The sequence below is a fragment of the Sarcophilus harrisii genome, chromosome 1 (genome assembly GCF_902635505.1).
Source record: "Sarcophilus harrisii chromosome 1, mSarHar1.11, whole genome shotgun sequence".
Classification (NCBI taxonomy): domain Eukaryota; kingdom Metazoa; phylum Chordata; class Mammalia; order Dasyuromorphia; family Dasyuridae; genus Sarcophilus; species Sarcophilus harrisii.
Genome location: NC_045426.1, coordinates 640760477 through 640783709, shown reverse-complemented (window position 1 = coordinate 640783709; position 23233 = coordinate 640760477). Strand labels below are relative to the sequence as shown.

At 37.6% G+C, this 23233-nt stretch overlaps 1 protein-coding gene across 1 annotated transcript in view; it reads right to left on the bottom strand.

Annotated features, from left to right (window-relative positions):
• Window positions 1-18807, bottom strand: part of LOC105749730 (gasdermin-D-like) — a 30868-nt gene extending 12061 nt beyond the window's left edge. The window contains exons 1-5 of the mRNA XM_031947546.1: window positions 18538-18807; window positions 17632-17734; window positions 15282-15329; window positions 13336-13365; window positions 10807-10973 (exon numbers count right to left, since the gene is read on the bottom strand). Of these exons, the coding sequence (XP_031803406.1) occupies window positions 10807-10973; window positions 13336-13365; window positions 15282-15329; window positions 17632-17734; window positions 18538-18807 (618 nt within the window). The remainder of the gene's footprint in view (window positions 1-10806; window positions 10974-13335; window positions 13366-15281; window positions 15330-17631; window positions 17735-18537) is intronic.
• Window positions 18808-23233: the final 4426 nt, after the last annotated feature.

Below are 23233 nucleotides of genomic sequence, written 5' to 3'. Positions count from 1 at the left end.
GGGTAGCCATCCTGATCTCATATCAAACAAAAGCAAAAATTGATCTAATTAAAAGAGACAAGGAAGAGCACTATATCTTGCGAAAGTGTAGCATAGATGATGAAGCAATATCACATTGCTTATATAAACATGTATGCACTAAGTAGTGTAGCATCTAAATTCCTAAAGGAGAAGTTAAGAGAGCTGCAAGAAAAAATAGATGAGAAAACTATAATAGTGGGAGATCTCAACCTTGCACTCAAACCACAAAATAAATAAGAAAGAAGTTAAAGAGGTAAATAGAACACTAGAAAAGTTAGATTTGATAGAGCTTTGGAGAAAATTAAATGGAGACAGAAAGGAGGACACTTTCTTCTCAGCAGTTCGTGGAACCTGTACAAAAATTGATCATATATTAGGACATAAAGACTTCAAATTCAAATGCAGAGAAAGGCAGAAATAGTAAATGCATCCTTTTCAGATCATATTGCAATAAAAATTACATTCAATAAAAAGCCAGGGGAAAACAAACCAAAAAGTAAGTGGAAACTAAATAATCTCATCCTAAAAATGAATGGATGAAACAGCAAATCATAGAAACAATTTTACCCAAGAGAATGATAATAATGAGATGACATACCAAAATGTATGGGATGCAGCCAAAGTGGTAATAAGGGGAAACTTTACATCTCTAGAGGCTCACTTGCATAAAATTGAGAAAGAAAAAATCAATGAATTAGGCTTGCAACTAAAAAAGCTAGAAAAAGAGCAAATTAAACACACCCAATCAAACACTAAACTTGAAATTCTAAAAATAAAAGGAGAGATTAATAAAATTGAAAGTAAAAAACTATTGAGTTAATAAATAAAACTAAGAGTTGCTTCTATGAAAAAACCAACAAAATAGATAAACCTTTGATAAATTGGATTAGAAAAAGGAAAGAGGAAAATCAAATTGTTAGTCTTAAAAATGAAAAGGGAGAACTTTCCACTAATGTAGAGGAAATTAGAGCATTAATTAGGAGTTACTTTACCCAACTTTATGCCAATAAATTGGATAACTTAAGTGAAATGGATGAATACCTTCAAAAATGTAAGTTTCCCAGATTAACAGAGGAAGAAGTAAATTGGTTAAACAGTCCCATTTTAGAAAAATAAATAGAACAAGCTATTAATCAACTCCCTAAAAAAAAGTCCCCAGGCCCAGCTAGATTTACATGTGAATTCTATCAAACATTTAAAGAATAATTAACTCCAATGCTATATAAACTTTTGAAAAAATAGGGAATGAAGGAGTCCTACCAAATTCCTTTTATGACAGAGACAGTACTGATACCTAAACCAGGTAGGTTGAAAACAGAGAAAGAAAATTATAGACCAATCTCCTAAAGAACATTGATGCAAAAATCTTAAATAAAATATTAGCAAAAAGGTTAAATAAAATAACCCCCAGGATAATAAACTGTGACCAAATACCAGGAATGTAGAGCTGGTTCAATATTAGGAAACCTATTAGCATAATGGACTGTATCAATAACCAAATTAACAAAAATCATATAATTATCTCAATAGATGCAGAAAAAGCAGTTGATAAAATCCAATCCCCTTTCCTATTAAAAACATTTGAGAGTATAGGAATAAATGAACTTTTCCTTAAAATAGTCAGTAGCATCTATTTAAAACCTGAATCAGTAAGCATCATATGTAATGGGGATAAACTGGAACCATTCCCAACAAAATCAGGAGTGAAACAAAGTTGCCCGCTATCACTGTTACTATTTAATATTGTATCAGAAATGCTAGCTTTGGCAATAAGAGATGAAAAGGAGATTAAAGAATTAGAGTAGGCAATGAGGAAACCAAATTACCACTCTTTGCAGATGATATGATGCCACACTTAGAGAACCCTAGAGATTCTAGTAAAAAGCTATTAGAAATAATCTACAACTTTAGCAAAGTCAGGATACAAAATAAATCCACATAAATCATCAGCCTTTTTATACATCACTAACAAAATCCAACAGCTACAAAGAGAAATTCCTTTTAAAATAATTGTTGATAGCCTAAAATGTTTGGGAATTTATCTGCCAAGGGAAAGTCAGGAGCTATATGAGCAAAACTACAAAGCACTTTCCACATAAATAAAGTCAGATCTATACAATTGGAAAAATAAATTTTAAGGGCAGGAAATTTAAAAAAATAAATCACCTAAACAAACTTTTTTTAATCTAACCAACCAGCTCCCAAAAATTTTTTAAAAAAAACCAAAATGTTGGAAGCAAAAGGAAAAATTTCAGGGAACTAATGAAAAAAAAAAATAAATAAAGGTGGAACTTCCTGAAAAAAAGTTTTATAGAGCAAATTAAAAAAATTGTAAAAAAGCAACAGCAGTAAGGATTTTTTAAGGACAAAAAAATAACAAAAAATATTTGAAAACAAAGCCCCAATTTGGGATAAAAAAAAAAAATTCTGGGAAAATTGGAACTTGTATGGCAAAATTAATAGGCCACCTTCCACATTTTAACAAGAAAGACAAAAAGGGTTAGTTTGGGTAAAAATAATTATAAAAAATTGAAGAACATTGGATGTTTACTTCAACTTTGGGAAGGAATTTGTGCAAAGAATAAAGTCATTTATCATAAAATAGAAAATTTGTTATATGTTAAAAGGAAAAAAAATTAATTAGAAAAAATTGAAAGGAATAACTGGGAAAAAATTTTACAAAAGGCTAGGGTCATTAAATTATATAAAATGATTAATTTATAAGAAAAGCCTTCTTCAAAATTATAAAGGTTGAAAGGAAGAACAATTTTTTAAATTAAATTCTCATTGAAAAGGGTTCCAAATATTATTACAAGAAATACAAAATTAAAGAAACTCAACCCCTTCCTTCAATTGTAAATGGAAAAAATAATGAAATTTGGAGGGTGGGGAAACTACTATGCAGTTGGTGCATTGTAAACGGTAACCATTCTGGAGACAATTTAATATTAAAAATTATTAAATGTACCCTTTTTATCAACATTTACACTGGGTTTTCCCAAGAATTTAAAAAAAGGTTTTATTAAAAATATTTCACCCTTTTTATTAAGAAACTGGAAACTGAGTGGATATATCGTTGGAGGTATGAATAAAATTGGTTATGAATTTATGGAATATTTTTTTTCTTTTTTCCCAAAAAATCTTTCCTTATCTTTTTTTTTCCTTTATTTAAGGATATATACATGGGTACTTTACAGCATTAACAATTGCCAAACCTCTTGTTCCAATTTTCACCTCTGACCCCCCCCCCCTCCCCTAGATGGCAGGATGACCAGTAGATGTTAAATATTTAAAATATAAATTAGATACAATAAGTATCCTGACCAAAAAGTTTTTTTGCTGTGAAAAAGAATCAGACTCTGAAATATTTTCAATTGCTTGTGAAGGGAAATCAAAATGCAGGTGTGCATAAATATGGGATGGGGAATTCAATGTTGGTTTTAGTCATCTCCCAGGTTCTTTTTTCTGGGCATAAAGTTCAGTTCATTACGCTCCATTAAAAAATGATTTGGTTGATCTGGTTGCTGAGGATGGTCTGATCCATCAGAACTGGTCATCATCTAGTATTGTTTTGAAGTATATAATTTGATCTCCTGGTCCCTGCTCATTTCACTCAGCATCAGTTCATGTCTCTCCAGGCCTTTCAAATTTATCCTGTTGGTCATTTCTTACAGAACAGTAATATTATAATTTTTCATATACCACAATTTATTCAACCATTCTCCAACTGTGGACATCCATTCGTTTCCAGTTTTAACCACTACAAAAGGGCTGACAAACATTCTACATACAGGGTCCCTTTCCTTCTTTATAATCTTTTGGGATTAATCCCGGTAAACCTCTGGATCAAAGGGTACCAGTTTGTAACTTTTTTGACATAGTTCAAACTTCTCTCAAAATGGTTGGATTCGTTCACCTCAAACAATGCATCAATGTCCCATTTTCCCATCCCCTCAACAATCATCAAAATTTTTTAATTAGCCAATCGACAGGTATGGGGTATTTAGGTTTCTTAATTTATTTCTCCGATTAATAATGACTTGGAGCATCTTTTCATAGCAGAAAAGTTTCAATTTCTTCATCTGAGAATTGTCTGTTCTATCCGACCATTTTCAATTGGGAAATGGGTTTTTATAAATTAGAGTTAATTCTCTTTATTTTAAAATAGGCCTTTATCAGAACCTTTGGTGTAAAATATTTTCCCAGTTTACTTCCCTTCTAATCTTGTCTGCATTAGTTTTGTTTGTACAAAAAACTTTCGTTTGGTATTCGAAATTTTCTATTTTGTGATCGTAGATCTCTGTTCTGCTTAAAAACCCCCCTTCCACAGGTCTGAGGGTAAACTTCCTATGTTCCTCTAATTTATTAATAATTTCATTCTTTATCCTAGGTCATGAAATTTTGACCTTATCTTGGTGTTGGTGTTAAGTATGGATCAATCCTAGTTTCTGCCATATATTTCCAATTTTCCCACTTTTTTTAAACATGTTCTTATCCCAAAGCTGGGATCTTTGGGTTTGTCAAAGACAGGTTGCTATATTTGTTGACTGTTTTTCCCTTAACCTAGTCTTTCCATGATCAACTAATCTTTTTGAATACCAAATAGTTTTTGGTAACTGCTGCTCTATAATATAATTTTAGATTTGGTACAGCTAAGCCACCATCATTTGATTTTTTTAAATTCCCTTGAAATTTTTTTTGTTTTTCCATATGAACTTTTTGTTGTTATTTTTCTAGGTCATTAAAATAGTTTTTGGGTCTGATTGGTATAGGTAAATAAAAGTTGTTTTGGAAATTGTCATCTTTATTATATTTGCTCTATCAAGAGCATTTTAATATTTTCAATTGGTTAGATCCAGACTTAATTTGTGGAAAAGTGGTCTGTAATTTTCTCATAAAGTTTCTATTTTCCCTTGGGATAGATTCTAAATATTTTATATTATCAGTAAACTTTAAATGGAATTTCTTTTGCTCATGTTGTTTTGTTGTGATATATAAAAAAGTAACTTTTGGGTTTATTTTATAACCACCTTTGCTAAAGTTGTGGATTATTTTAATAACTTTTGCAAAATCTCTGGGTTCTCTAAGTATACCATCATGTCTACGAGTGATAATTTTTTTTTGCCTATTCTTATTCCTTTTCTCTTTCTCAGCTCTTATTGCTATGGCGCGTTTCTAATACAATATTAAATATTGAAGTGGGCAACCTTGTTTCCTCCAGACTTATTGGGAATGGTTGCATTTGTCTCCATTATATGATGCTTTGATGGTTTTTAATAGATGCTGCTGATTATTTTTGGGAAAATCCATTTATTCCTATACTCTCAAGTGTTTTTAATAGGAATGGATGTTGGTTTATCAAATGCTTTTCTGCATCTATTGAGATGATCATATGGTTTTGTTAATTTGGTTTTTGGCCAATTATATTAAGTTTTTCCTAATATTGAACCACCCTGCATTCCCTGGATAAATCTCTTGATCATGTGTTTTCTTGGAGATGATTTTCTGTGTCTTTTGCTAATATCTTATTTAATTTTACATCCGGGGGTCTATAATTTTCTTTTCTCTTTTTCGCCACCTGGTTTATATCATCCATGTCTTTCATAGAAAGAATTTGGTGGACTCCTTCATTCCTATTTTATCAAATAATTTATATAGCATTGGGGCCAATTGTTCTTTAAAATTTGGTAAAATTCAGTAAATCCATCTGGTCCTGGGGTTTTTCTTGGGGGATTGTTTAATTGCCTGTTTTTTTTTCTGAAATGGGACTATTCAAAATTTCCTTCCCTCTGGTCTGGGAAGTCTGTATTTTTGGGGTGTCATCCACCTTGGGTTATCAAATTTATTGGCATAAAGTTGAAAAATAACTCCTTACTTAAATTTCCTCTTCTTGGTGGAAAGTTCTCCCTTTTCAAAGACTACAATTTCATTTTTTTCCTCCTCCTTTTTCTAATCAATTTCAAAAACATCTATTTTATTTTTTTCATAGAACCAACTCTTGTTTTTTTTTTCAATAGTTTTTTTACTTTCAATATTTTAATTTCTCCTTTTTTTAAATTTCCAATTTAGTTTTTGATTGGGGTTTTTTAATTTGGTTTTTTTTGTTTTTTTTGTTAACCAATTCATTAATCTTTTTTTTCTGTTTTATTCAATAAGCCTCTAAGGTATAAAATTCCCTCTTATTACTGCTTTGGCTGCATCCACAAATTTTGGTATGATGCCTCATCTTTCATTATCTTTAAATTATTAATTGTATCTATAATTTTCTTCAAATCATTCTTTAAGATGAATTGTTTATTTCAAACTTTTGGTCTATTTCCCCTAACTCTTTGTTGTGTACTTTTTTGCATTGATCTGAAAAAAAGCATTTACTATTTCTGCTTTCCTTTAATTTAGGGTCTTTGTCCTAATATTGGTCTTTTAAAGGTTCCATGAACTGCTGAGGAAAAATATTCCCTTCTATCTCCATTCAATTTTCTCCAAAGATCCAACATACCAATTTTTTCTAATATTCTATTTATTCTTTTTCTTTCTTTTTGTTTGTGGTTTGGTTGTCTATTCGGGGGTCAAGGGTTGAGTCTCCTACTAACAGTTTTTTTCTTTTCTTCTTAACTCTTAACCTCCTTTGGGATTGAGTGCCATACCACTTGGTGCATATATTTTAATATTGATTTGCTTTTGTTTATGCTCCTTTGCAGGATTGGTTTCCTTCCTTATCTCTTTTAATTAATCAATTTTTTTTTGGATCTGAGATAAGGATGGCTACCTCTTTTGACTTCACCTGAAGCATAATGTTTTTGCTCCAGCCTTTTACCTTTTATTTAATTTCCCCGGCTTTAATGTGTTTCTTGTAAACAACTAAAGGGTTCTGACTTTTGATCCGTTTCTTTCTGCCTCCTCTTTATGGGGGTTCATCCCACACTTTGGTTAAATTACTAAAATCTGTTTTCCTGATCCTAAAACCCCCCGATTTCTTTTTATTTGCCTCCCCAACCCTCTTTCCCCTTTAACTTTGTCCCCTCTTGTTCATGATTTATCCTCTTTATAATCCTCCCTGCCCCCCCCTTTGGTCTTTCCCCTTCCTTCCCTTTTCTCTTTTCTTTTCCTTTTCCTCTCCCCGTTTTTAATGGGAGAGAATTTTCTCTAAAACAAATGTCAATTTTTTTTTGGGCCTCTCGTGAGGTAAGATTCCCAAATTTCCTCCCCTCTCTAAATTCCCTCAGATATGATGGTTTCCTTAGCCTCTTTGTGGGATGTGGTTTCCTCTTTTTCCCTCCTTCCCCATTCTGCCATCATCCCCCATATCTACTTCCCTTTTTTTATGTTATTCAGACAATCAAATTTACTGTATTCTTTTTGTTATCCACAATAAATACAATTCTCAAGGTTATTTTACCTTTTCTGCCTCTTGGTTCTAGCGGAATCAAATTTTTTGTTTAGTTCTGGTTTTCTTCAAAACAAATGGAATTCATTTGTTTCATTAAATTCCATCTTCTTCCCTCGAAGAAAATCTCAACCGGGGTTTATTCTTGGCTCTCTCAAGTTCTTGTGCCTTTGGAATCATATTCAGGCCCTTCTTTCCTTTAATGTGAGGCAAACTTGGGTGATCCTTTTGGGCCACCTCGTATTTAAATGGTTTTGGCTGTTGAAAATTTTTTCCTTAATCGTAGTTCTGAAATTTCACAATATTCCTTGGGGTTTTATTTTAGGGTTTCTTTCGAAGGTGTTGATAATTCTTTCAATGCCTATTTACCTTCTGATTCTTTAATTACCTTTGATGGTTTTTAAAAAATAGTATCTAGTCTTTTTCATCTGTTTTCAGAAAGTCCAATAATCTAATTTCTCTCCTAATCTATTTTCAAGTCTTCGTTTTCAAGTAGATAATTCATGGTTTTTTCAGTTTGTCATTTTTTTTGTTTTTCTTGACTGTTCTTGCTTTAATGCATCTTGTTCTATTTGTTCAGTTCTAAAAAAAATTATTTTTTCTTCATTACTTTTTTACTTTTTTCTGTATATGTCCAATTAGTTTTGAATGTATTGTTTTTGGTCTGTGGAATTTTTTTCCATTTCACTAATTTTTTTTTTTTTAGTGAATTATTTTCTTTTTCAATTCCGATCCTACTTTCTTGGTTTCTTTGTCTTTTCAATTCCCGGATCCTACATTCTTGAGTTCTTTGTCTTTTTCAATTCCAAAATCCTACCCTGGTGAATTCTTTATTTTCAATTCCAAATTCTTACTTTCCTGAATTTTTTTTTTTCAATTTATTTCAGGAAGTTGTTGCTCTCTTTAAAGGCTTCTCTTTCCTTTCCCCATTTTCCTAACTCTCTTTTTGGACTTTTAAATCTCTTCTTGAACATCATGTAAGGAGGACAGTCTGATGCATTTTTGTTTTGAGGTCTCTTCAGGTTTGCTGACCTGCTCTTTTTCTGCATAGAAGCTGTGGGTGTTCTTTCATCTTTTTTATTCATGTTTTAAACCCTTTGGGTAGGTCTCCAGGCAAGGGGTTCCACCCTCTGCAGAGCAGGGAAGATGTAAACCATTTCCGCTCCAAATGGGGTTTGGTGGGTTTTCCCTTAACAGGAAGTGGTTCAGCACTGGGGGGCTATCAAAACTGTTAGTGGGGCTGGTGGGTTGCGATTGCCCTGGCTAGAGACAAAGGGGTGGGTCACTGCCCCAGGCTGGACCTCTTGTGGGACTGTGGTATTACGCTGACCGGGAGCGACCGGACCCCGGAACTCCCCCAGTGTTTCTGCCCAATGCAAATCCCTGGAAAAGCTCTATAAGCCGGGCTCCCCCCTGCAGATTGGAGGCTACCGGGCTCGTCCTCTTGCCATGGGATCCCTGCCCTAAGGAAAAGCCTTACTGCGGGTTGGGGCTGTCGCTTGTGCTGAGATCGGCGCCACCCCGGTTTGGTCTCCTGATTTTCTCCCGTCTGGGCCGATCTTCCCCGGCCCCGGAACCAACCTTTTTTGCGAGACTGCAGATTTTCTTGCGGTGGGTTGTTTCCTTTATCCCAAATTGTAGCTGTCAAGACTATTTTTGAGGCTCGATATAATATTGATAAAGAGGGTAAGAGAAGAGCTTAGAAAGTCGCGTGTGTCTTCTCCGCCATCTTGGCTCCGGCCTCCAGAATATTATTTTTCTATAAGAAATGATCAGCAAGATGAATACAGAGGCAGAAAATGACCTGATGCTAAGTAAATGGCAGGAGGAATTATACACTTCAACAATATTATATGAGGATCAATTCTGATGGAGGTATCTCTCTTCAACAATGAGAGGATCCAGATCAGTTCCAATTGATTAGTAATGAATAGAACCAGCTATACCTAGCGAAAGAACACTGTGAAATGAGTGTGGACCACACCATAGAATTTACACTCTTTCTGTTATTGTTTGCTTGCATTTTTGTTTTTCTTCCCAAGTTATTTTTACCTTCTTTCTCAATCCGATTTTTCTTGTGCAGCAAGATAACTGTATAAATATGTATACAAAGATTGTATTTAACATATACTTCAACATATTTAATATGTATGGGACTAACTGCCATGGAGGGGAGAGAGTGGAGCGATGGAGGGGAAAAGTTGGAACAGAAGTTTTTGCAAGGGTCAATGTTGAAAAATTACCCATGCATATGTTTTGTCAATAAAAAGCTATAAAAAAAAAAGAAATAAGGGAAAAGTTGATTTTAGAAAGAGATGGAAAATTCCTATGAACTGATACATGGTGAAGTGAGCAGAATCAGAAGAACGATTTATCCATTCACATCAGTATTATAAAAATTCACTTTTTTTGAAAGACTGAAGAACTCTTTCAATTAAATTCTTAACCATAATTCCAGAAGACTGATAAAGAAGAACATTGCTAGCCATTAGAGTGATGGATTAATGTGAAGAGTTCAAAAATGCATTTTGGGATCTGACCAATATGGAAATTTTTTTTGTTTGTGCTTATGTTAAAGAGGGTTTTTTAATCCCTTCCTCTTCCTTTCCTTCTCTTTCTCCCTCCCTTCTTCCTTTCCTTTTCTTCCTTCCTTCTTTCTATTCTTTTTCTTTTGTAAGCATGGGGAGATGAGAGGGGAAAAGAAATAAATACTTAATAATTGAAAAAATAAAATTTAAAAAGAAACTAACTGGTAAAGTTGCAATGTGATTTAATGCAATTAATAATTTGGTGACTAAGATGATTTTTAGGGAAAGAAGTTGATGGATGTCATAGGAGCAGAACTAAAACCTTTCAGAAGATTAAAAGTCCTATAATGTTAAGATAGAGTATTTACCAGAGGGACTTCTTAGAAACTCACATAGTATATTTGTGCTTCACCAATACAGTGTTTAGTAGAATTATTTCAAATCTGTGAAGAAAATTCTGTGTTTTGTGGTTTTCCAAGCTATTCTGAAAACCATTGTTCATGTGATGGTTTAGAGGTTCAGGAAAAATAAAATGGCAATACTTTGTTTCTCTGTTTCCCTTCTTCAACTTTTATATTTTGGTATTAGAGAAGTTTTTTGTTTCTGTTTTTAATTAGTATTTTTCAGAAAGGATGGGAATTATATTTCTGAAAATATTTCTGAGCTTTACAGATGGGTAAACTAAGGCTCAGAGAGGTGTGTTGACGTTCCCAAGTTGGCAGAAGTAATTAAACAGTATATATGAAGCCAGGTGCTCTACCTCAAAACCCCATGAGGTCCCCACCTTACTGTTCCCTTCTGCCTTCTTTCACCCCAGAACCCTAGCCCCCAGTCCTGTGATTCTCCATTGCCCTGATTTCCAGGCTCTCTCACCATGCCTTCTAAGTCCAGCAGGTCCTCCTCACTCTGGAGGAGTCTCAGAAGATCCTGAAGCAGACACTGCTGTAGCTTCTTGTCCAGCATGGTTAGTAGGCTTCGTTTTTTCTTCACCTCAGCCTGCATTTTCTCAAATTCTGTAGCTATGTTCACTGTGGAGACATCTAGAAAAAACCAGGACAGCTATGATTGGGATCAAACCCCAACTCTCAAGCCCTTCATCTCTGGGTCCTGCCTGGGAAGCCTTTAGCCTCCCCAGACTGTTGGAGTGGGTCCCTGCTTTATAGTCTCTTCAATCCAGGGACACATCCATGTTTCCTCCTCTGAAAAATTTTACCCAGTTTATGGGGACCCAGGGAGAAGTTTGAGACCTCACTCCTTCACAATAACAAAAGGTAGCTAGCTAGCCAGATACCTACTCCCAAACTCAGGCCTAAGGAAGTGAAATCATATTCTCTTCCTTCCTTTCTAGTAAAAAGAATCGTGTTTGAAGAGTCAGCTAGTACTTCCCAAAGAGTGGACATTTTTTTAGCCTTTCTTTTTTTATCAGTGAATTAATTGAAGGCATAATTATTTCTTTGATACTTTACTGCATCTATAGCCACATTCCACTTATTAACCATAATAATAGCACTTTGCAAATGCTTCACAAATATTATCTTATTACTCACAACAATCCTGGGAGGCAGGTGCTATTATCATCTCTATTGTACAGATGGGGAAACTGAGGCAGTCTGCAATTAGGTGACCTGCCCAGGATTTCCCAGCTTGTAAGTAAGTGCCTTAGCCCAGATTGAATTTAGATCTTCTCACTTCAGGTGCAGGGCTTGATCCCATATGTCATCTGTTTACCCGATGTGAATTTTCATGCCAGTAGGGAATCTGATAAGTGACTTACACTTCCTTACCCCATGCAACTGTTTCCCCTATCCTCCCAAACATCTTCCATTAGATCTACCTTATTGGGGTACAGTCCCCAAGCTGCTCATCTGGGGTTGCTCCCACAATGGAGCCTGCTTCTTTTTCAGTCCCATCTCTTTTGGATGAAGTCTTTTATGACATTTCTTATACACATTTTTTACTTAGATTAGCATCCCTTTGAATATATCTGCAGAAAGGCGTCATCAAACACACACACACACACACACACACACACACAATCATACAGTAGTATATTCTATTCAATTGCAAACCTCGTGGGCTTTGCAAAGAACTATTCTACCTTTGTCTCACTTCCATCCTCTTTCTGGAGTCAAACGAAACCAGATTAATCCCTCTTGCTTATAGAAAACCTCCACATACTTGTGCACCCTCCTCCTCTGTTTGTGTCCTGTCTCTGGCTGAGTTGTGAGGAGTTATGGAAGGCTGGTCAATCCTGACCCCCTCTCCATGATCTCCCATCTTCCCTCTCACAGAGCTAAGCCATACAATAGATGAAATCACAGGTCTTGAGTCAGGAATCCCTAGTTCAGTATGGCCTTGGGTATCTACTAGCTCTATGACTCTGAGCAAATCACTTAACCTCTCTTTGTTTTGGTTTCCTCATGTCAAATAAGAATAATAATAACACTACATCCCGGAATTATTTTGATGTTCAAATGACATAATTTAAAGTACTTACTTTGTACAATATGGGGCGCATAGGAAGCATTATATAAAATGTTAGCTAATATTATATAAAGCCTTCCATAGCACTTTTCAGACTAGCCTTTTTATTTTTTTAAAAAAGTTTTATATATTTATTTTGCTGAGGCAATTGGAGTTAAGTGACTTGCCCTGGGTCACACAGCTAGGAAGTGTTAAGTGTTTGAGCTCAGATTTGAACTCAGGTCCTCCTGACTTCAAGGCTGGTGCCCTACCACTGCTCCACTAGCTGCCCCCAGGCCAGCGTTTTTGAGGGCAAATCTTGTCCTGTGCCACAGATATGAGAGTCTCATGAGGGCCAAATAATAAGAGCTGGCCTGTGCCCATGCATAGAGTAGCTGCCCAGTCCAGTCTCATGCAGACTCTACCCATTTCAGGATCTTGCAGCTTTGTGCTCTTGCACCCCCTGCACCCTAAGGAAGATTCACTGCCTCGATGCTGGGGAAGCCCCCTTGCAATTTGAGATTATGCCTCATCTTCACTCTCAAAGGAAGAAACAGGGAAGGGAAATGGCATTTATAAAGCATTTCCTGCATTCTGAGTCCTATAGTAAGTATTTTACAAATATTATCTCACTTGACTTGTAGTACCTGCAGGACAAAAACTCTGCCCTTGACAGAGCTTTGAGCCCCAATGGGGCAAATTTTGAGGCTGGTTTCCAATGCCAGGGACCCGCCCAGCCTCCACCCCTGACCTACCCACAGTCCCTAGGACCCCCTCCCTGGGTCTATTGTGACTATTGGGGCTATAAGCAGGATAGTCTCTGAGATTCTCCCTGGTTGCCATGGATCCTGCCTCAGAATATTTCAGATCACTTCGATCTCTGTGTTTCAGTTGAGAGAGATGGAGAAGGTGAAAATATGTTAAAAAAAAGTCACAAACATGATTGCATCTTCATTCCAAAATCTGCTCCTGAAAAGAGAAAATATCTGTTTCAGTCTTCAGAGACCACACTTCCCCAAATGCATTAGGAATCATAGCCCAGAACAGAAATGCCCAACTTTACCATCCCTTGTGGGTCCCTGACTCAGATTGTCTTCCCATCCCCATGGTCTTACCTGCAGTCTAGCAGGTGATGGGTTGGGCCAGTGTCAGACACAGCAATAACAGCTAGCTTCTAGCTCACTAGGACTTCAAAGTTTGCAAAGTACTTGTCATAAACCATCTCCCTTGATCATCAAAGGAGCCCTGAGCAGTCTGGCCTAGAGGTGCTATGATCCCCATTTTACCAACTGCCTAAAGCAGCCCTGCAGTTACCAGCTCCTAAGGCCCCTGCTCCCTGGTCCACCTCAGCCATCAGCCCCTGGACTGTCCTCTCTCTTCCAACTCTTTAGCATTTCAGGGAATCCCTTGACTTTCATAACTGGGTGCCTCAGCTCTGTGGCCACCATACAAGCTAGTGTGTCTCCTGGGGGTGAGACACAAGATGTACCTATACCTGGAGGATGCAGCCCCTGCCCATCTCAGCCCTTAGGAGCTGGGAGGATTCAAGTGTGTTGTGATATTTTGTACCAGACAAACCTCAAGTGAGATAAAACACGTATGCTATTGCTGACAACTTGTCTAGGCAGATGGAGGAATATCTCCATCAGAGAACAGCCCAACAAGCAGGAAGGACTTGATATTCCTCCAAGGCATTTATGTTTCTGTCCCCGGCAGCGGGGCAGTGACAGGGAGACAGGGAACCCGGGAGCCCCCCAAGACATGTTATTCAACGTGGAGTACCTGTCACACAGGGGAGCTGGGAGGTGCAATGTAGATACCGTATGCCCAGTATCTCACAAACCTTAAAGTAACATGTGTGTGTGTGTGTGTGTGTGCGTGTGTGCGTGTGTGTGTGTGTGTCCATATTTTTGTTCAGTTGTGCTTTCCACTGTTTTGGATTCTTGATGACCCCATTAGGGCTATTCTTGATGGAGACACTGAAGGGGTTTGCCATTTCCTTCTCCTGTTCATTTGACAGGTAAGGAAACTGAGGCAAAGAGGGTTGAGCGACTGGGCCAGGATCACTGCTAGTAAGTGCCTGAGCCAGATTTGAGCTCAGATCTTCCTGACTCCAGTTCCAGCACTCTATCCACTGCACAACCTAGTGGCCCTTATACATGTTTATGCATACATATGTATATACACACATGTAAGCACATGTACACACAGATAGAGGTTTCCCAAAACCTGGTAAAGCTTTAAAATACTTTTGGGGGCAGCTCTCTTTATCTTGCTTGCCTCAGTTTCCTCATCTGTATAAATGAGCTGGAGGAGATGGTGAATCACTCCAGGAGGTTTGCCAAGAAAACCCCAAGTTGGGCATGAAGACTGGACACGACTAAAATGATTGAATGATAACAGAAAGGCTTCTGGGATATATTTTAGTGATTTTATCTGTATAATGAATGGCTAAAGAATAAACTCCCTCTATCAGTGCAGATCTACAGCTGCTTAGCAAGTCATGGTCACAGAGCTTTGCCTGAGGCACTGTGAAATTAAATGTTTTGTCCAGGGACAAACAGAGGCTAGACTTGAACCCATTTCTTCTGCATTTGGAGGCCAGCTCTCCAGCTACTTTATTTCCTTACTAGAGCTTATCTCCTATATTCTATCTCTTCCACCTTACAGAGTAAAGTATACTTAGTTTTCCCTACAGCTCACCTACATAGAATCCTAGGCTGAATCAAAGCTGGAGAGGGAAGTTTCTCAATTCTAGGAAATTAAGGGTCTCCTTGAGGAGCTGCCTGGATAGTGGTCCCATGGATGCTCCCATGGAAATACTGGGGGCTGTCAAGGGCTCATTGGGCCCAAGGGTTAGAAAAACAAGTAAGTTTGTCACTTACTTCTGGGTGAGAAGGTTTTCTGCTTCTTGTCTGGAAGTAAAAGAACATCTAGAAAAAGAAAAAAAAATCAATTCTGTTGCAGCCAAAGGGAAAAAAAGTACAGGGTTCCATTATAGGAGGGCTATATAGCAGTGTAGCTTTGTTAGAAAGTCATCTGGCTCTGTTCCATAATAATTCCAAAACCAATGTTGCTAAACTGTTTGACCTGGTGATTTAATGCCAGAATCACTAGTATTGGAAGAGAAATCTAGAGACCAACCAGTTCAGCCCGCTCATTTTACTAACAAATAAAGTAAGGCCAAGGCCTTTATCTTCAGGCTGATATTACCTTAGTGCTTTAAGGACCCATGATGTCACTGGGATGGCCCTTTTCTCTACAATCATGGAGCACAAGAGGGGTGACCAACCTGCTGGGGCTCAGGAGCCTCCACATTTAGACTTGTTCTGAAGTGACAGACATACCTGGGGCCCATATTCAAAAGTTCTCTAGGTCAGAATGATCTGTCGGAGCTTCACTGAGAAGCCAGGGCTGCCACAACACATTGAAGATACATCAGAGTAAGACTTAGATGGAGGAAGATAGTAATTAAAATGGGAAAGAAAAGGCCAGTCTGTACAAAAATAGTTAGAGGTACATCATTAAAAATGGGAAACAATCACATGTCCAAGACCGGAATTAAAAGAGAACATCACACTACAAAGGGATTTCAGACAGCAGTCATTAAGCCTTTGCTTCTATACTTTAAGTGATGGGGAGCTCACCACTTCACGAGTCACTCCTAGACAGATAGGAAGATTTCCCTTACCTTCTAAGATACTTATATGCTCCTATATAATTTCAATCTATTGCCTCAAGGGAGACTGTGAAGTGATGGAATACATTGTGGATTGTCAATATCATGGAATATTTCTGAGAAATTAAAAATGGCAAATATGGCAAACTAATATGGGAAGATGGGAAGGAAGCAAAGGGAAGAGGGCGTAAGCATTGATTATGCTCCTACTATATTCTAGGCTCTGTGCTAAGCATTTTTACAAATATTATCTCATTTAATCCAAACCAGAACCCTGTGAAGTAAGTGCTGTTTTCCTCATTTTATAGTTGAGGAATCTAAGGCTTATAGACATTAAATGACTTTCCTGAAGTCATCTGTAAGAAGTTACTTTCTAAAGTCACAACTTGTGTCTGAGACTGAGTGTAATCTCCAAGTGATTCAGAGCAAAGAGCAAAATCAAGACACAATTTGAGAGCTGAATAGGATTCCATACCTGAAAGGGTTAGAAAACCTGAGTTAGATAACCCTTAATTATTCCCCATTTATCCTTTATATAGCTTCCTTTGTATACATTTGTTTGCATATTTAACCCTCAAGTTTTTGTCTCTTTTTGTATCCTCAGCACTTAGCACAATATCTGGCACATAGTATTTTTATGCTTAATAAATATTGATTGATTGATTATGAGTTTATGAAAACTGAAAGAGACTAGGGGGAGTAGTTGCAGGAAATAAATTCCTGTTAAGATTTTATACGAAAATGGAAATAATTTGGATGTCACAGCTGGATTTAGAATTTTTTTCCTCTCATGTTGTTTCCTGCAGTTATACTCAGGCATGTCTCACTGGGAAATGGGGATCTTGCTAATGGAACAGATGTTGGTCCTACTGCTTTGAGTATCAATTGATTGATCAATAAATATTTGTCACATGCCTACTATATATCAGATTCTATACTAAGTGCGAGAGTAAGCTAGAAAGCCTTCCAGTAGAAGCCTAGGTCTATTGTCTGCGGGCCAGTCTAGCTCGGTGAAGATATTGACACAGGGGGATTAATTTTTGACTAGCACACTCTTGGACACCATGTCCTAAAATGTTAGCAGTGTCTGTGGAAGGGACACATCCATTAAGGAGAGGGGGATCCCTTGAACTACAAGTATTGAAGTTTCTATTTTCTCCAAATGGCATGAAATTTATGGTAATCCAGAAAAAGTGTATGCTTAGAAGGAGGTGGTGAAGGAAAAAGAAAAAGACCTATTCTCTGGTGCCCCAAAACCTCTCCTGCCTCCTCTTCTTAGTAGTAGGTTATTGACTAACCTCCTTTCCCCATCCCCTTGTTTGAGCCTGGAAGTGGCCCTCCCACCTAAGAGTAACTGTGTGTGGTAGAGAGGGATAGGTGGTCTCTGCATTGCCAGCTGTCCAGGCAGTTGGGCAGTTGGGTTCTCCAAACACCAGGAGATGTACTATAGTTATGACCCCTTTTCCCCTCAGACCTTTGATGAAGGAAGCTTGTTTATAATGAATTTTTCCCAACCTCTCTATTCTCCCTACCCCAGTCCTTTGGATTCAACTTACTCCAGTGGTTCTGGATAATCAACTTGGCAACTTGGAAAGCAAGTATACTGCCCTCAGGGACAGTCACTGTCTTCACTGTCTTTAAGTGGCCCTCCCCCTGACCCTGGGGAGAGAAGGAAAGAGGGAAGAAATCAGAGATCTGGAACTGGGGAGGGTCCCCAGAGGTCAGCCCATCAAACCCTCTCATTCTTAGGAAATCCCGTTTCTGAGAGATGAAGGACTTGCCCAAGGTCACAGCTGGAATGTGGTCTCAGGTTTTTGGGGTCCAAAGCCAGTACTCAGAGATGGCTAGGCTTACAGCAGGGATGTCAAGATTAGGCAGTGGACCAGAAGGAAATGCAGAACTGGGATGGAGTCTGGGCAGGACGTACTCTCCTTCCCTCTTCTCCCCAAGTTCTCTGGAGTGGGGAGAGAGGGACTGAGAAGACACAGGAGGCCAGCACAGAAGCTTTGAGCCAACCTGGGTTGGGCCTGGTCATATGTGACTTAGGACAACAATTCTCTCTCAGTTTTCTGCAGGGGTCCCTAAGCCAACTCTCATCAGGTTTAAAGGATCTTCTTGGAGTCATGAGGAAGGAAATGAATCAGCTTCCTGACTGGTCATGCTGCATTCCGACTCCAACTGAAGTTCTCTTGGATTATCTGCTGCTTGATGATTAGCCACAGCCCTGAAAATGGCAGAGAGCTGACCAAGCCCATTACCCACAATAAGTCTTGCTATTTTTAATGGATTAGCACCCAACAGGATGCAGGAAAGAGACAGGGGCCTGCAGAGTTTTCAGGCCTAGGTCTTTGCCTCCTGGGGGTCTCTGGGGTTATGAACTAAGTCTGGAAGGTCAAGGGGTGTTGGAGGACTCAGATGTTTCCCCTTTTCTGCCCCCACCTATTGAGGATGTGAGTTCTAACCTGAAAACATGAGGCTCCAGGAATGGTGAACTTCCCAAAGCCTTCCGTATTTCTGGACCTCTTCAGAACGGCTTCTTTCTGGGTCTTGACAGCTTCTGTGACAACATAGATGTCCTCGTTCCGTTTCCGAAGCTCCTGCAAGATAGAGGGCTCTGGTTTCTTCAGTGTCCTGTGGGAGAGAAAGAGGGAATAAAGCAGGTAAGAGATCTGGGATTCCCTCTCATGCTTCTCAGCTATGACCTTCTTCAGGGCCACCTGAGGGGTATACATCTTGGATTTCTCCAGTGTCCTTGGGGAGGAATATGATATGGGGAATGGTGGTTTGGGCTCAGGATGATTTGGCCTGTTTGGGAAGGCTAAAGCTGTGATTAAGAAAAAGGAGCCCTGTCTTCTCTAAACTCAAACACATTTTAATTTTATTTATTTATTTTTTTGCTGAGGCAATTTGGGGAGAAAGTGTTAAGTGTCTGATTTGAACTAGATTTGAACCAGGTCCCCGACCAGGGGATGTGCTCTATCCACTTCACCACCTAGCTGCCCACAGTCAATTACATCTAGCAGGAATATTGTGGTAGCTTTGGAGTAAGATGCAAGTTGCCTGAGAGAAAAGAAATTAAGATGCAAGTTGCCTTGAGGAGTGAATTAATGTCCAATCTAGTCTAGCAACTCCCTGGAGGCAAAAGGGAGGGCCTGATAGGTTATAAATGAATTTTTGGATTTTGATCAGGTCTGTTCAAATGGACCTTTATTTTATTTTTTTTTTTGGAGCTTTATTTATTTATTATTCCCTACAGTTATATATAAAACTTTTTTTTAACATTTTTTAAACTTTGAGTTCCACATTCTCCTTTTCCTTCCTTCTACTTCTTCCCTGCTGCATTTTGAAGTCACTGAAGTTATACAAAAATTTTCATTAAAGTCTTTGTTTGAATGAAAACATACAACTCTGTCCAAAAATAACCTAAGAAAATTAAAGTTTTTTTTTTTTTCCTGTTTTTTTTTTTAAGATGCTTCCTCTGTATTCAGGATGATCGGTTCTTTCTCTGAAGATGGATAGCATTTTTTCATCTAAGTCCTTTCATGGGTCTTGGGTCACTAGATGGGTTGGCAGAAAGCCCAAAGAACTGAAAGATTACTCCTGAGGCAAGCAGGGAAAGGCATGAGGAATCAGCTCAATGTTCTGTCCCTTTTGGGTTCTTTCTTGAAACCCTACTTTACTTTATCCAATCAGAGAACCAAGATGTTTTCAGACCAAAGAGATTAATTTCCCTATAAATCGTCATGGCCTGTGCCATTTTTCTGAATCCTTTTGGATTAGCTTGCCTGTCCTTTCTTATTGTCTTTCTCTTTGTTATATAGCTAACTAACTCTTTGGATGCTAAATCTTTTTAGGATTTTGCCACCAATGTTAACTCCCGATATGGGTATTTTCCTTCTCTGTTAATTGTGTGTCCCACTAGAACTTGTCTTCAAATTGTTAATTGCTAAAACCTCTTTCCTTTGCTAACTATAATGCTTTAATCATTCCATTTACTTTCCTGGTGTCTATTGTATTCTTCAAAGTTTCCTGGAACCTCTCTAAACCTATCTTTTGGACAAGAAGAGGCATCATTGGGACAAATTTGAAAGATTAATCAAAAAAAATTAACTATGAAGAAAGGTCCACTTATTTCATAGTCCTTTGGGCATAGCTCCAAATTAACCAAAATATCATCAACAATGCATTAATGTCTCATTTCCCCACATTCCCTCCCAACATTTTTTCTTTTCTTTTCTGTTAATAACCTTTATTATAGTCTTACCCCAGGTGGAAGTCTTTGGTGAATTCTTTTTTTTTAATTTAATAGCCTTTTATTTACGGGTTTATGCATGGGTAACTTTACAGCAGTAACAACTGCCAAATCTCTTGTTCCAATTTTTCACCCTTACTCACCCCTCCCAGATGGCAGGATGACCAGTTAGATGTTAAATATATTAAAATATAAATTAGATACCAATAAGTATCATGACCAAATCGTTATTTTTGCTGTACAAAAGAATCAGACTCTTGAAATATTGTACAATTGCTTGTGAAGGAAATAAAATGCAGGTGGCATAAATATAGGATTGGGAGTTCGTGTAATGGTTTATCATCACCCAGAGTTCTTTCTCCTGGGCTTGCTGTTCAGTTCATTACTGCTCCATTGAAATATTTGGTTATTCGTTGCTGGGATGACCCAGGTCCATCGAACGGTCATCATATATTATTGTTAAGAAGTATATAATGATCTCCTGGGTCCTGCTCATTTCACTCAGCATCAGTTCATGTAAGGTCTCTCCAGGCCTTTGAAATCATCCTCTTGGTCATTTCTTACAGAACAATAAATTCCAAATTCATATACCACAATTTATTCACCAGTCTCCAACTGATGGGCATCCCATTCAGTTTCCAGTTTCTAACCACTCAAAGGTGCACAAACATTGGTACATACAGATCCTTTCCTTCTTTATAATCTCTTTGGGATATAAGCCCAGTAGTAACACTGCTGATCAAAGGTATGCGTTTGTACTTTTTACATATTCCAACTACTCTCCAGAATGGTGATTTGTTCACAACTCCACCAACAATGCATCAATTTTTGGTAGAATTCTTAATCTATCTTGCATTGATCAAATCATTTACAACCCCTTATTACTGTATCCAATTTAGATAGCCAAGTTAAGATATTGCATCATTTCCCAGAGGTTCATTTCCCACCAAAAAACTTAAGAATATACTTCATAAGTTACTTTTTTTTTTTTTTGCATACTAAATCTCTTTGAGGTAAGTCTGCCAGTTATCTTATTTCCTTCCCTTCTCATTCTTTTATGTGGTATCACATACAACTGCTTACAGTTAGCCTGGTAATCCCCACTTGCCATGTTTTTAATGGCACTCTGCAAAGGATTTTTGCTTTCTCCTTGTTAATTGCTAAAACAACACTTTCTCCTTTCCCAAAACTCCTTATGATTTAGCCTGCTCTTAGAGAATAATCAAATCTTTGCCTTTGATTTGGAGTGGTCTAAGCCTACAAATTCTTTTAAGCAACCCACAATCTGCCTGTAATCCCAAATATATTCTAGCCCCATTATACCAACACTTTCCCAACCTCAATAATATTAAAGAGCCATCCAAAGAAGGGCCATCAAAGATGGTGACTTGGGAAAAAATTAAATGGACAGAAACAGCCTGAAGGAACGATTTCTTTAGTATGGGTAGGAGGTTGTAGGGACATGAGGATCTGCCTTAAAATATGGAGGGGCAGCTGGTGGCACAGTGCATAGAGCACCAGCCCCTGAAGTCAGGAACCTGAGTTCAAATCTGTTTAACCTTAACACTTTCCCTAGCTGTGTGACTCTGGGGAAGTGACTTAATTCCAATGCCTCAGAAAAACAAACAAAAAAAACAAAAAAACAACAACAACAAAAAAACATATGATATAGATATATAAGAGATTGATGTGGGGCAGAAGGGATAAATTTGTTCCTTCAGCCCAGAGGGGACCAGCCCAAAGAATTCACCAGGAAATTCAGCTCAGAGTAAAGAACTTCCAACAGTTATAACCATTAAGTAAAGGAAGGGTTACCTGGTGAAGTAACCTTCCCTCTTGCTGATTATGCAAAATGTAAGGATACTATAAAGAGGACTCCTAATCAGGCAGAGCACCACTGGATTCTTTCTCAGGTCCTTAGATTCCACAAAGCTAGCTCAACCTGGGGCTGGAATTATCTCCACAGTTCTTTTTGGCTCCTCCTAACCTATCTGAAACTAACTTCGACCTCATTTTCTTTGCACGCTCTGTTCCTGTTTACTCAGGCTGCCCAGGTCTTAGGATATCACCCTCTCTCTCCTCATCTATATCTCATGAAGTCTCTGTTTCTTCTTTAAGACCTTGAACTTTAAGGATGGCTTCCCTTAGCAGATATATTGTTTCCTTTCAAATTCCTAAAAGATTTTTATTAAATCATAGATTAGAGGCAAGGACCTTAAGTTCTCTTTATTCAACCTCCTATTTTTATAATTGAGAGACTGGGGCCTGGAAAAGTTAAGTATTCATCAGCCTCCAAAAGATAACATTTGGACTCAGATTTTGGTTTTGAAAGTTAGTGCCTTTCCTACAGCACATGAATGAGAATTGGAGTTGGACTATGGTAGGACAAAGTGAGAAAAAAGAGAAGTTTTTTAAAAAAGATTTTTTCCATTATAATTTTGCTTTTACTTCACAGATTTGCTCCTGTGGACTTTCTTCTCCTCCTTCCAGAAAATCATCATTACAACAAGATTAAAAAAAAAAAAGAGGAAGAAAGAAAAATATTCAGTAAAATCCATCAGCATCTTGGAAGAAAATGCCATTACTTGCAAATATTCCACATTATTGTCCTCAACTTCTGTAAGAACCAGGGAAAATATCTTGTCATATCTCTTCTTGAGCCAAATTTATTTTTTATAATTTTGCAACATTCAATTACAATTATTTTGTGTTTCCCCCTCATTTGATAGGGTTGTAATCTTTGTTTTTGATGGTACAGTGATTAGATATCAAGTTGGGTCAGGAAACCTATGTTCAATCTTGGCCTCCGACAGCAGTAACTCACAACTCCACCAACAATGCATCAATGTTTTTTGGTAGAATTCTTAATCAATATCTTGCATTGATCAAATCATTTACAACCCTCT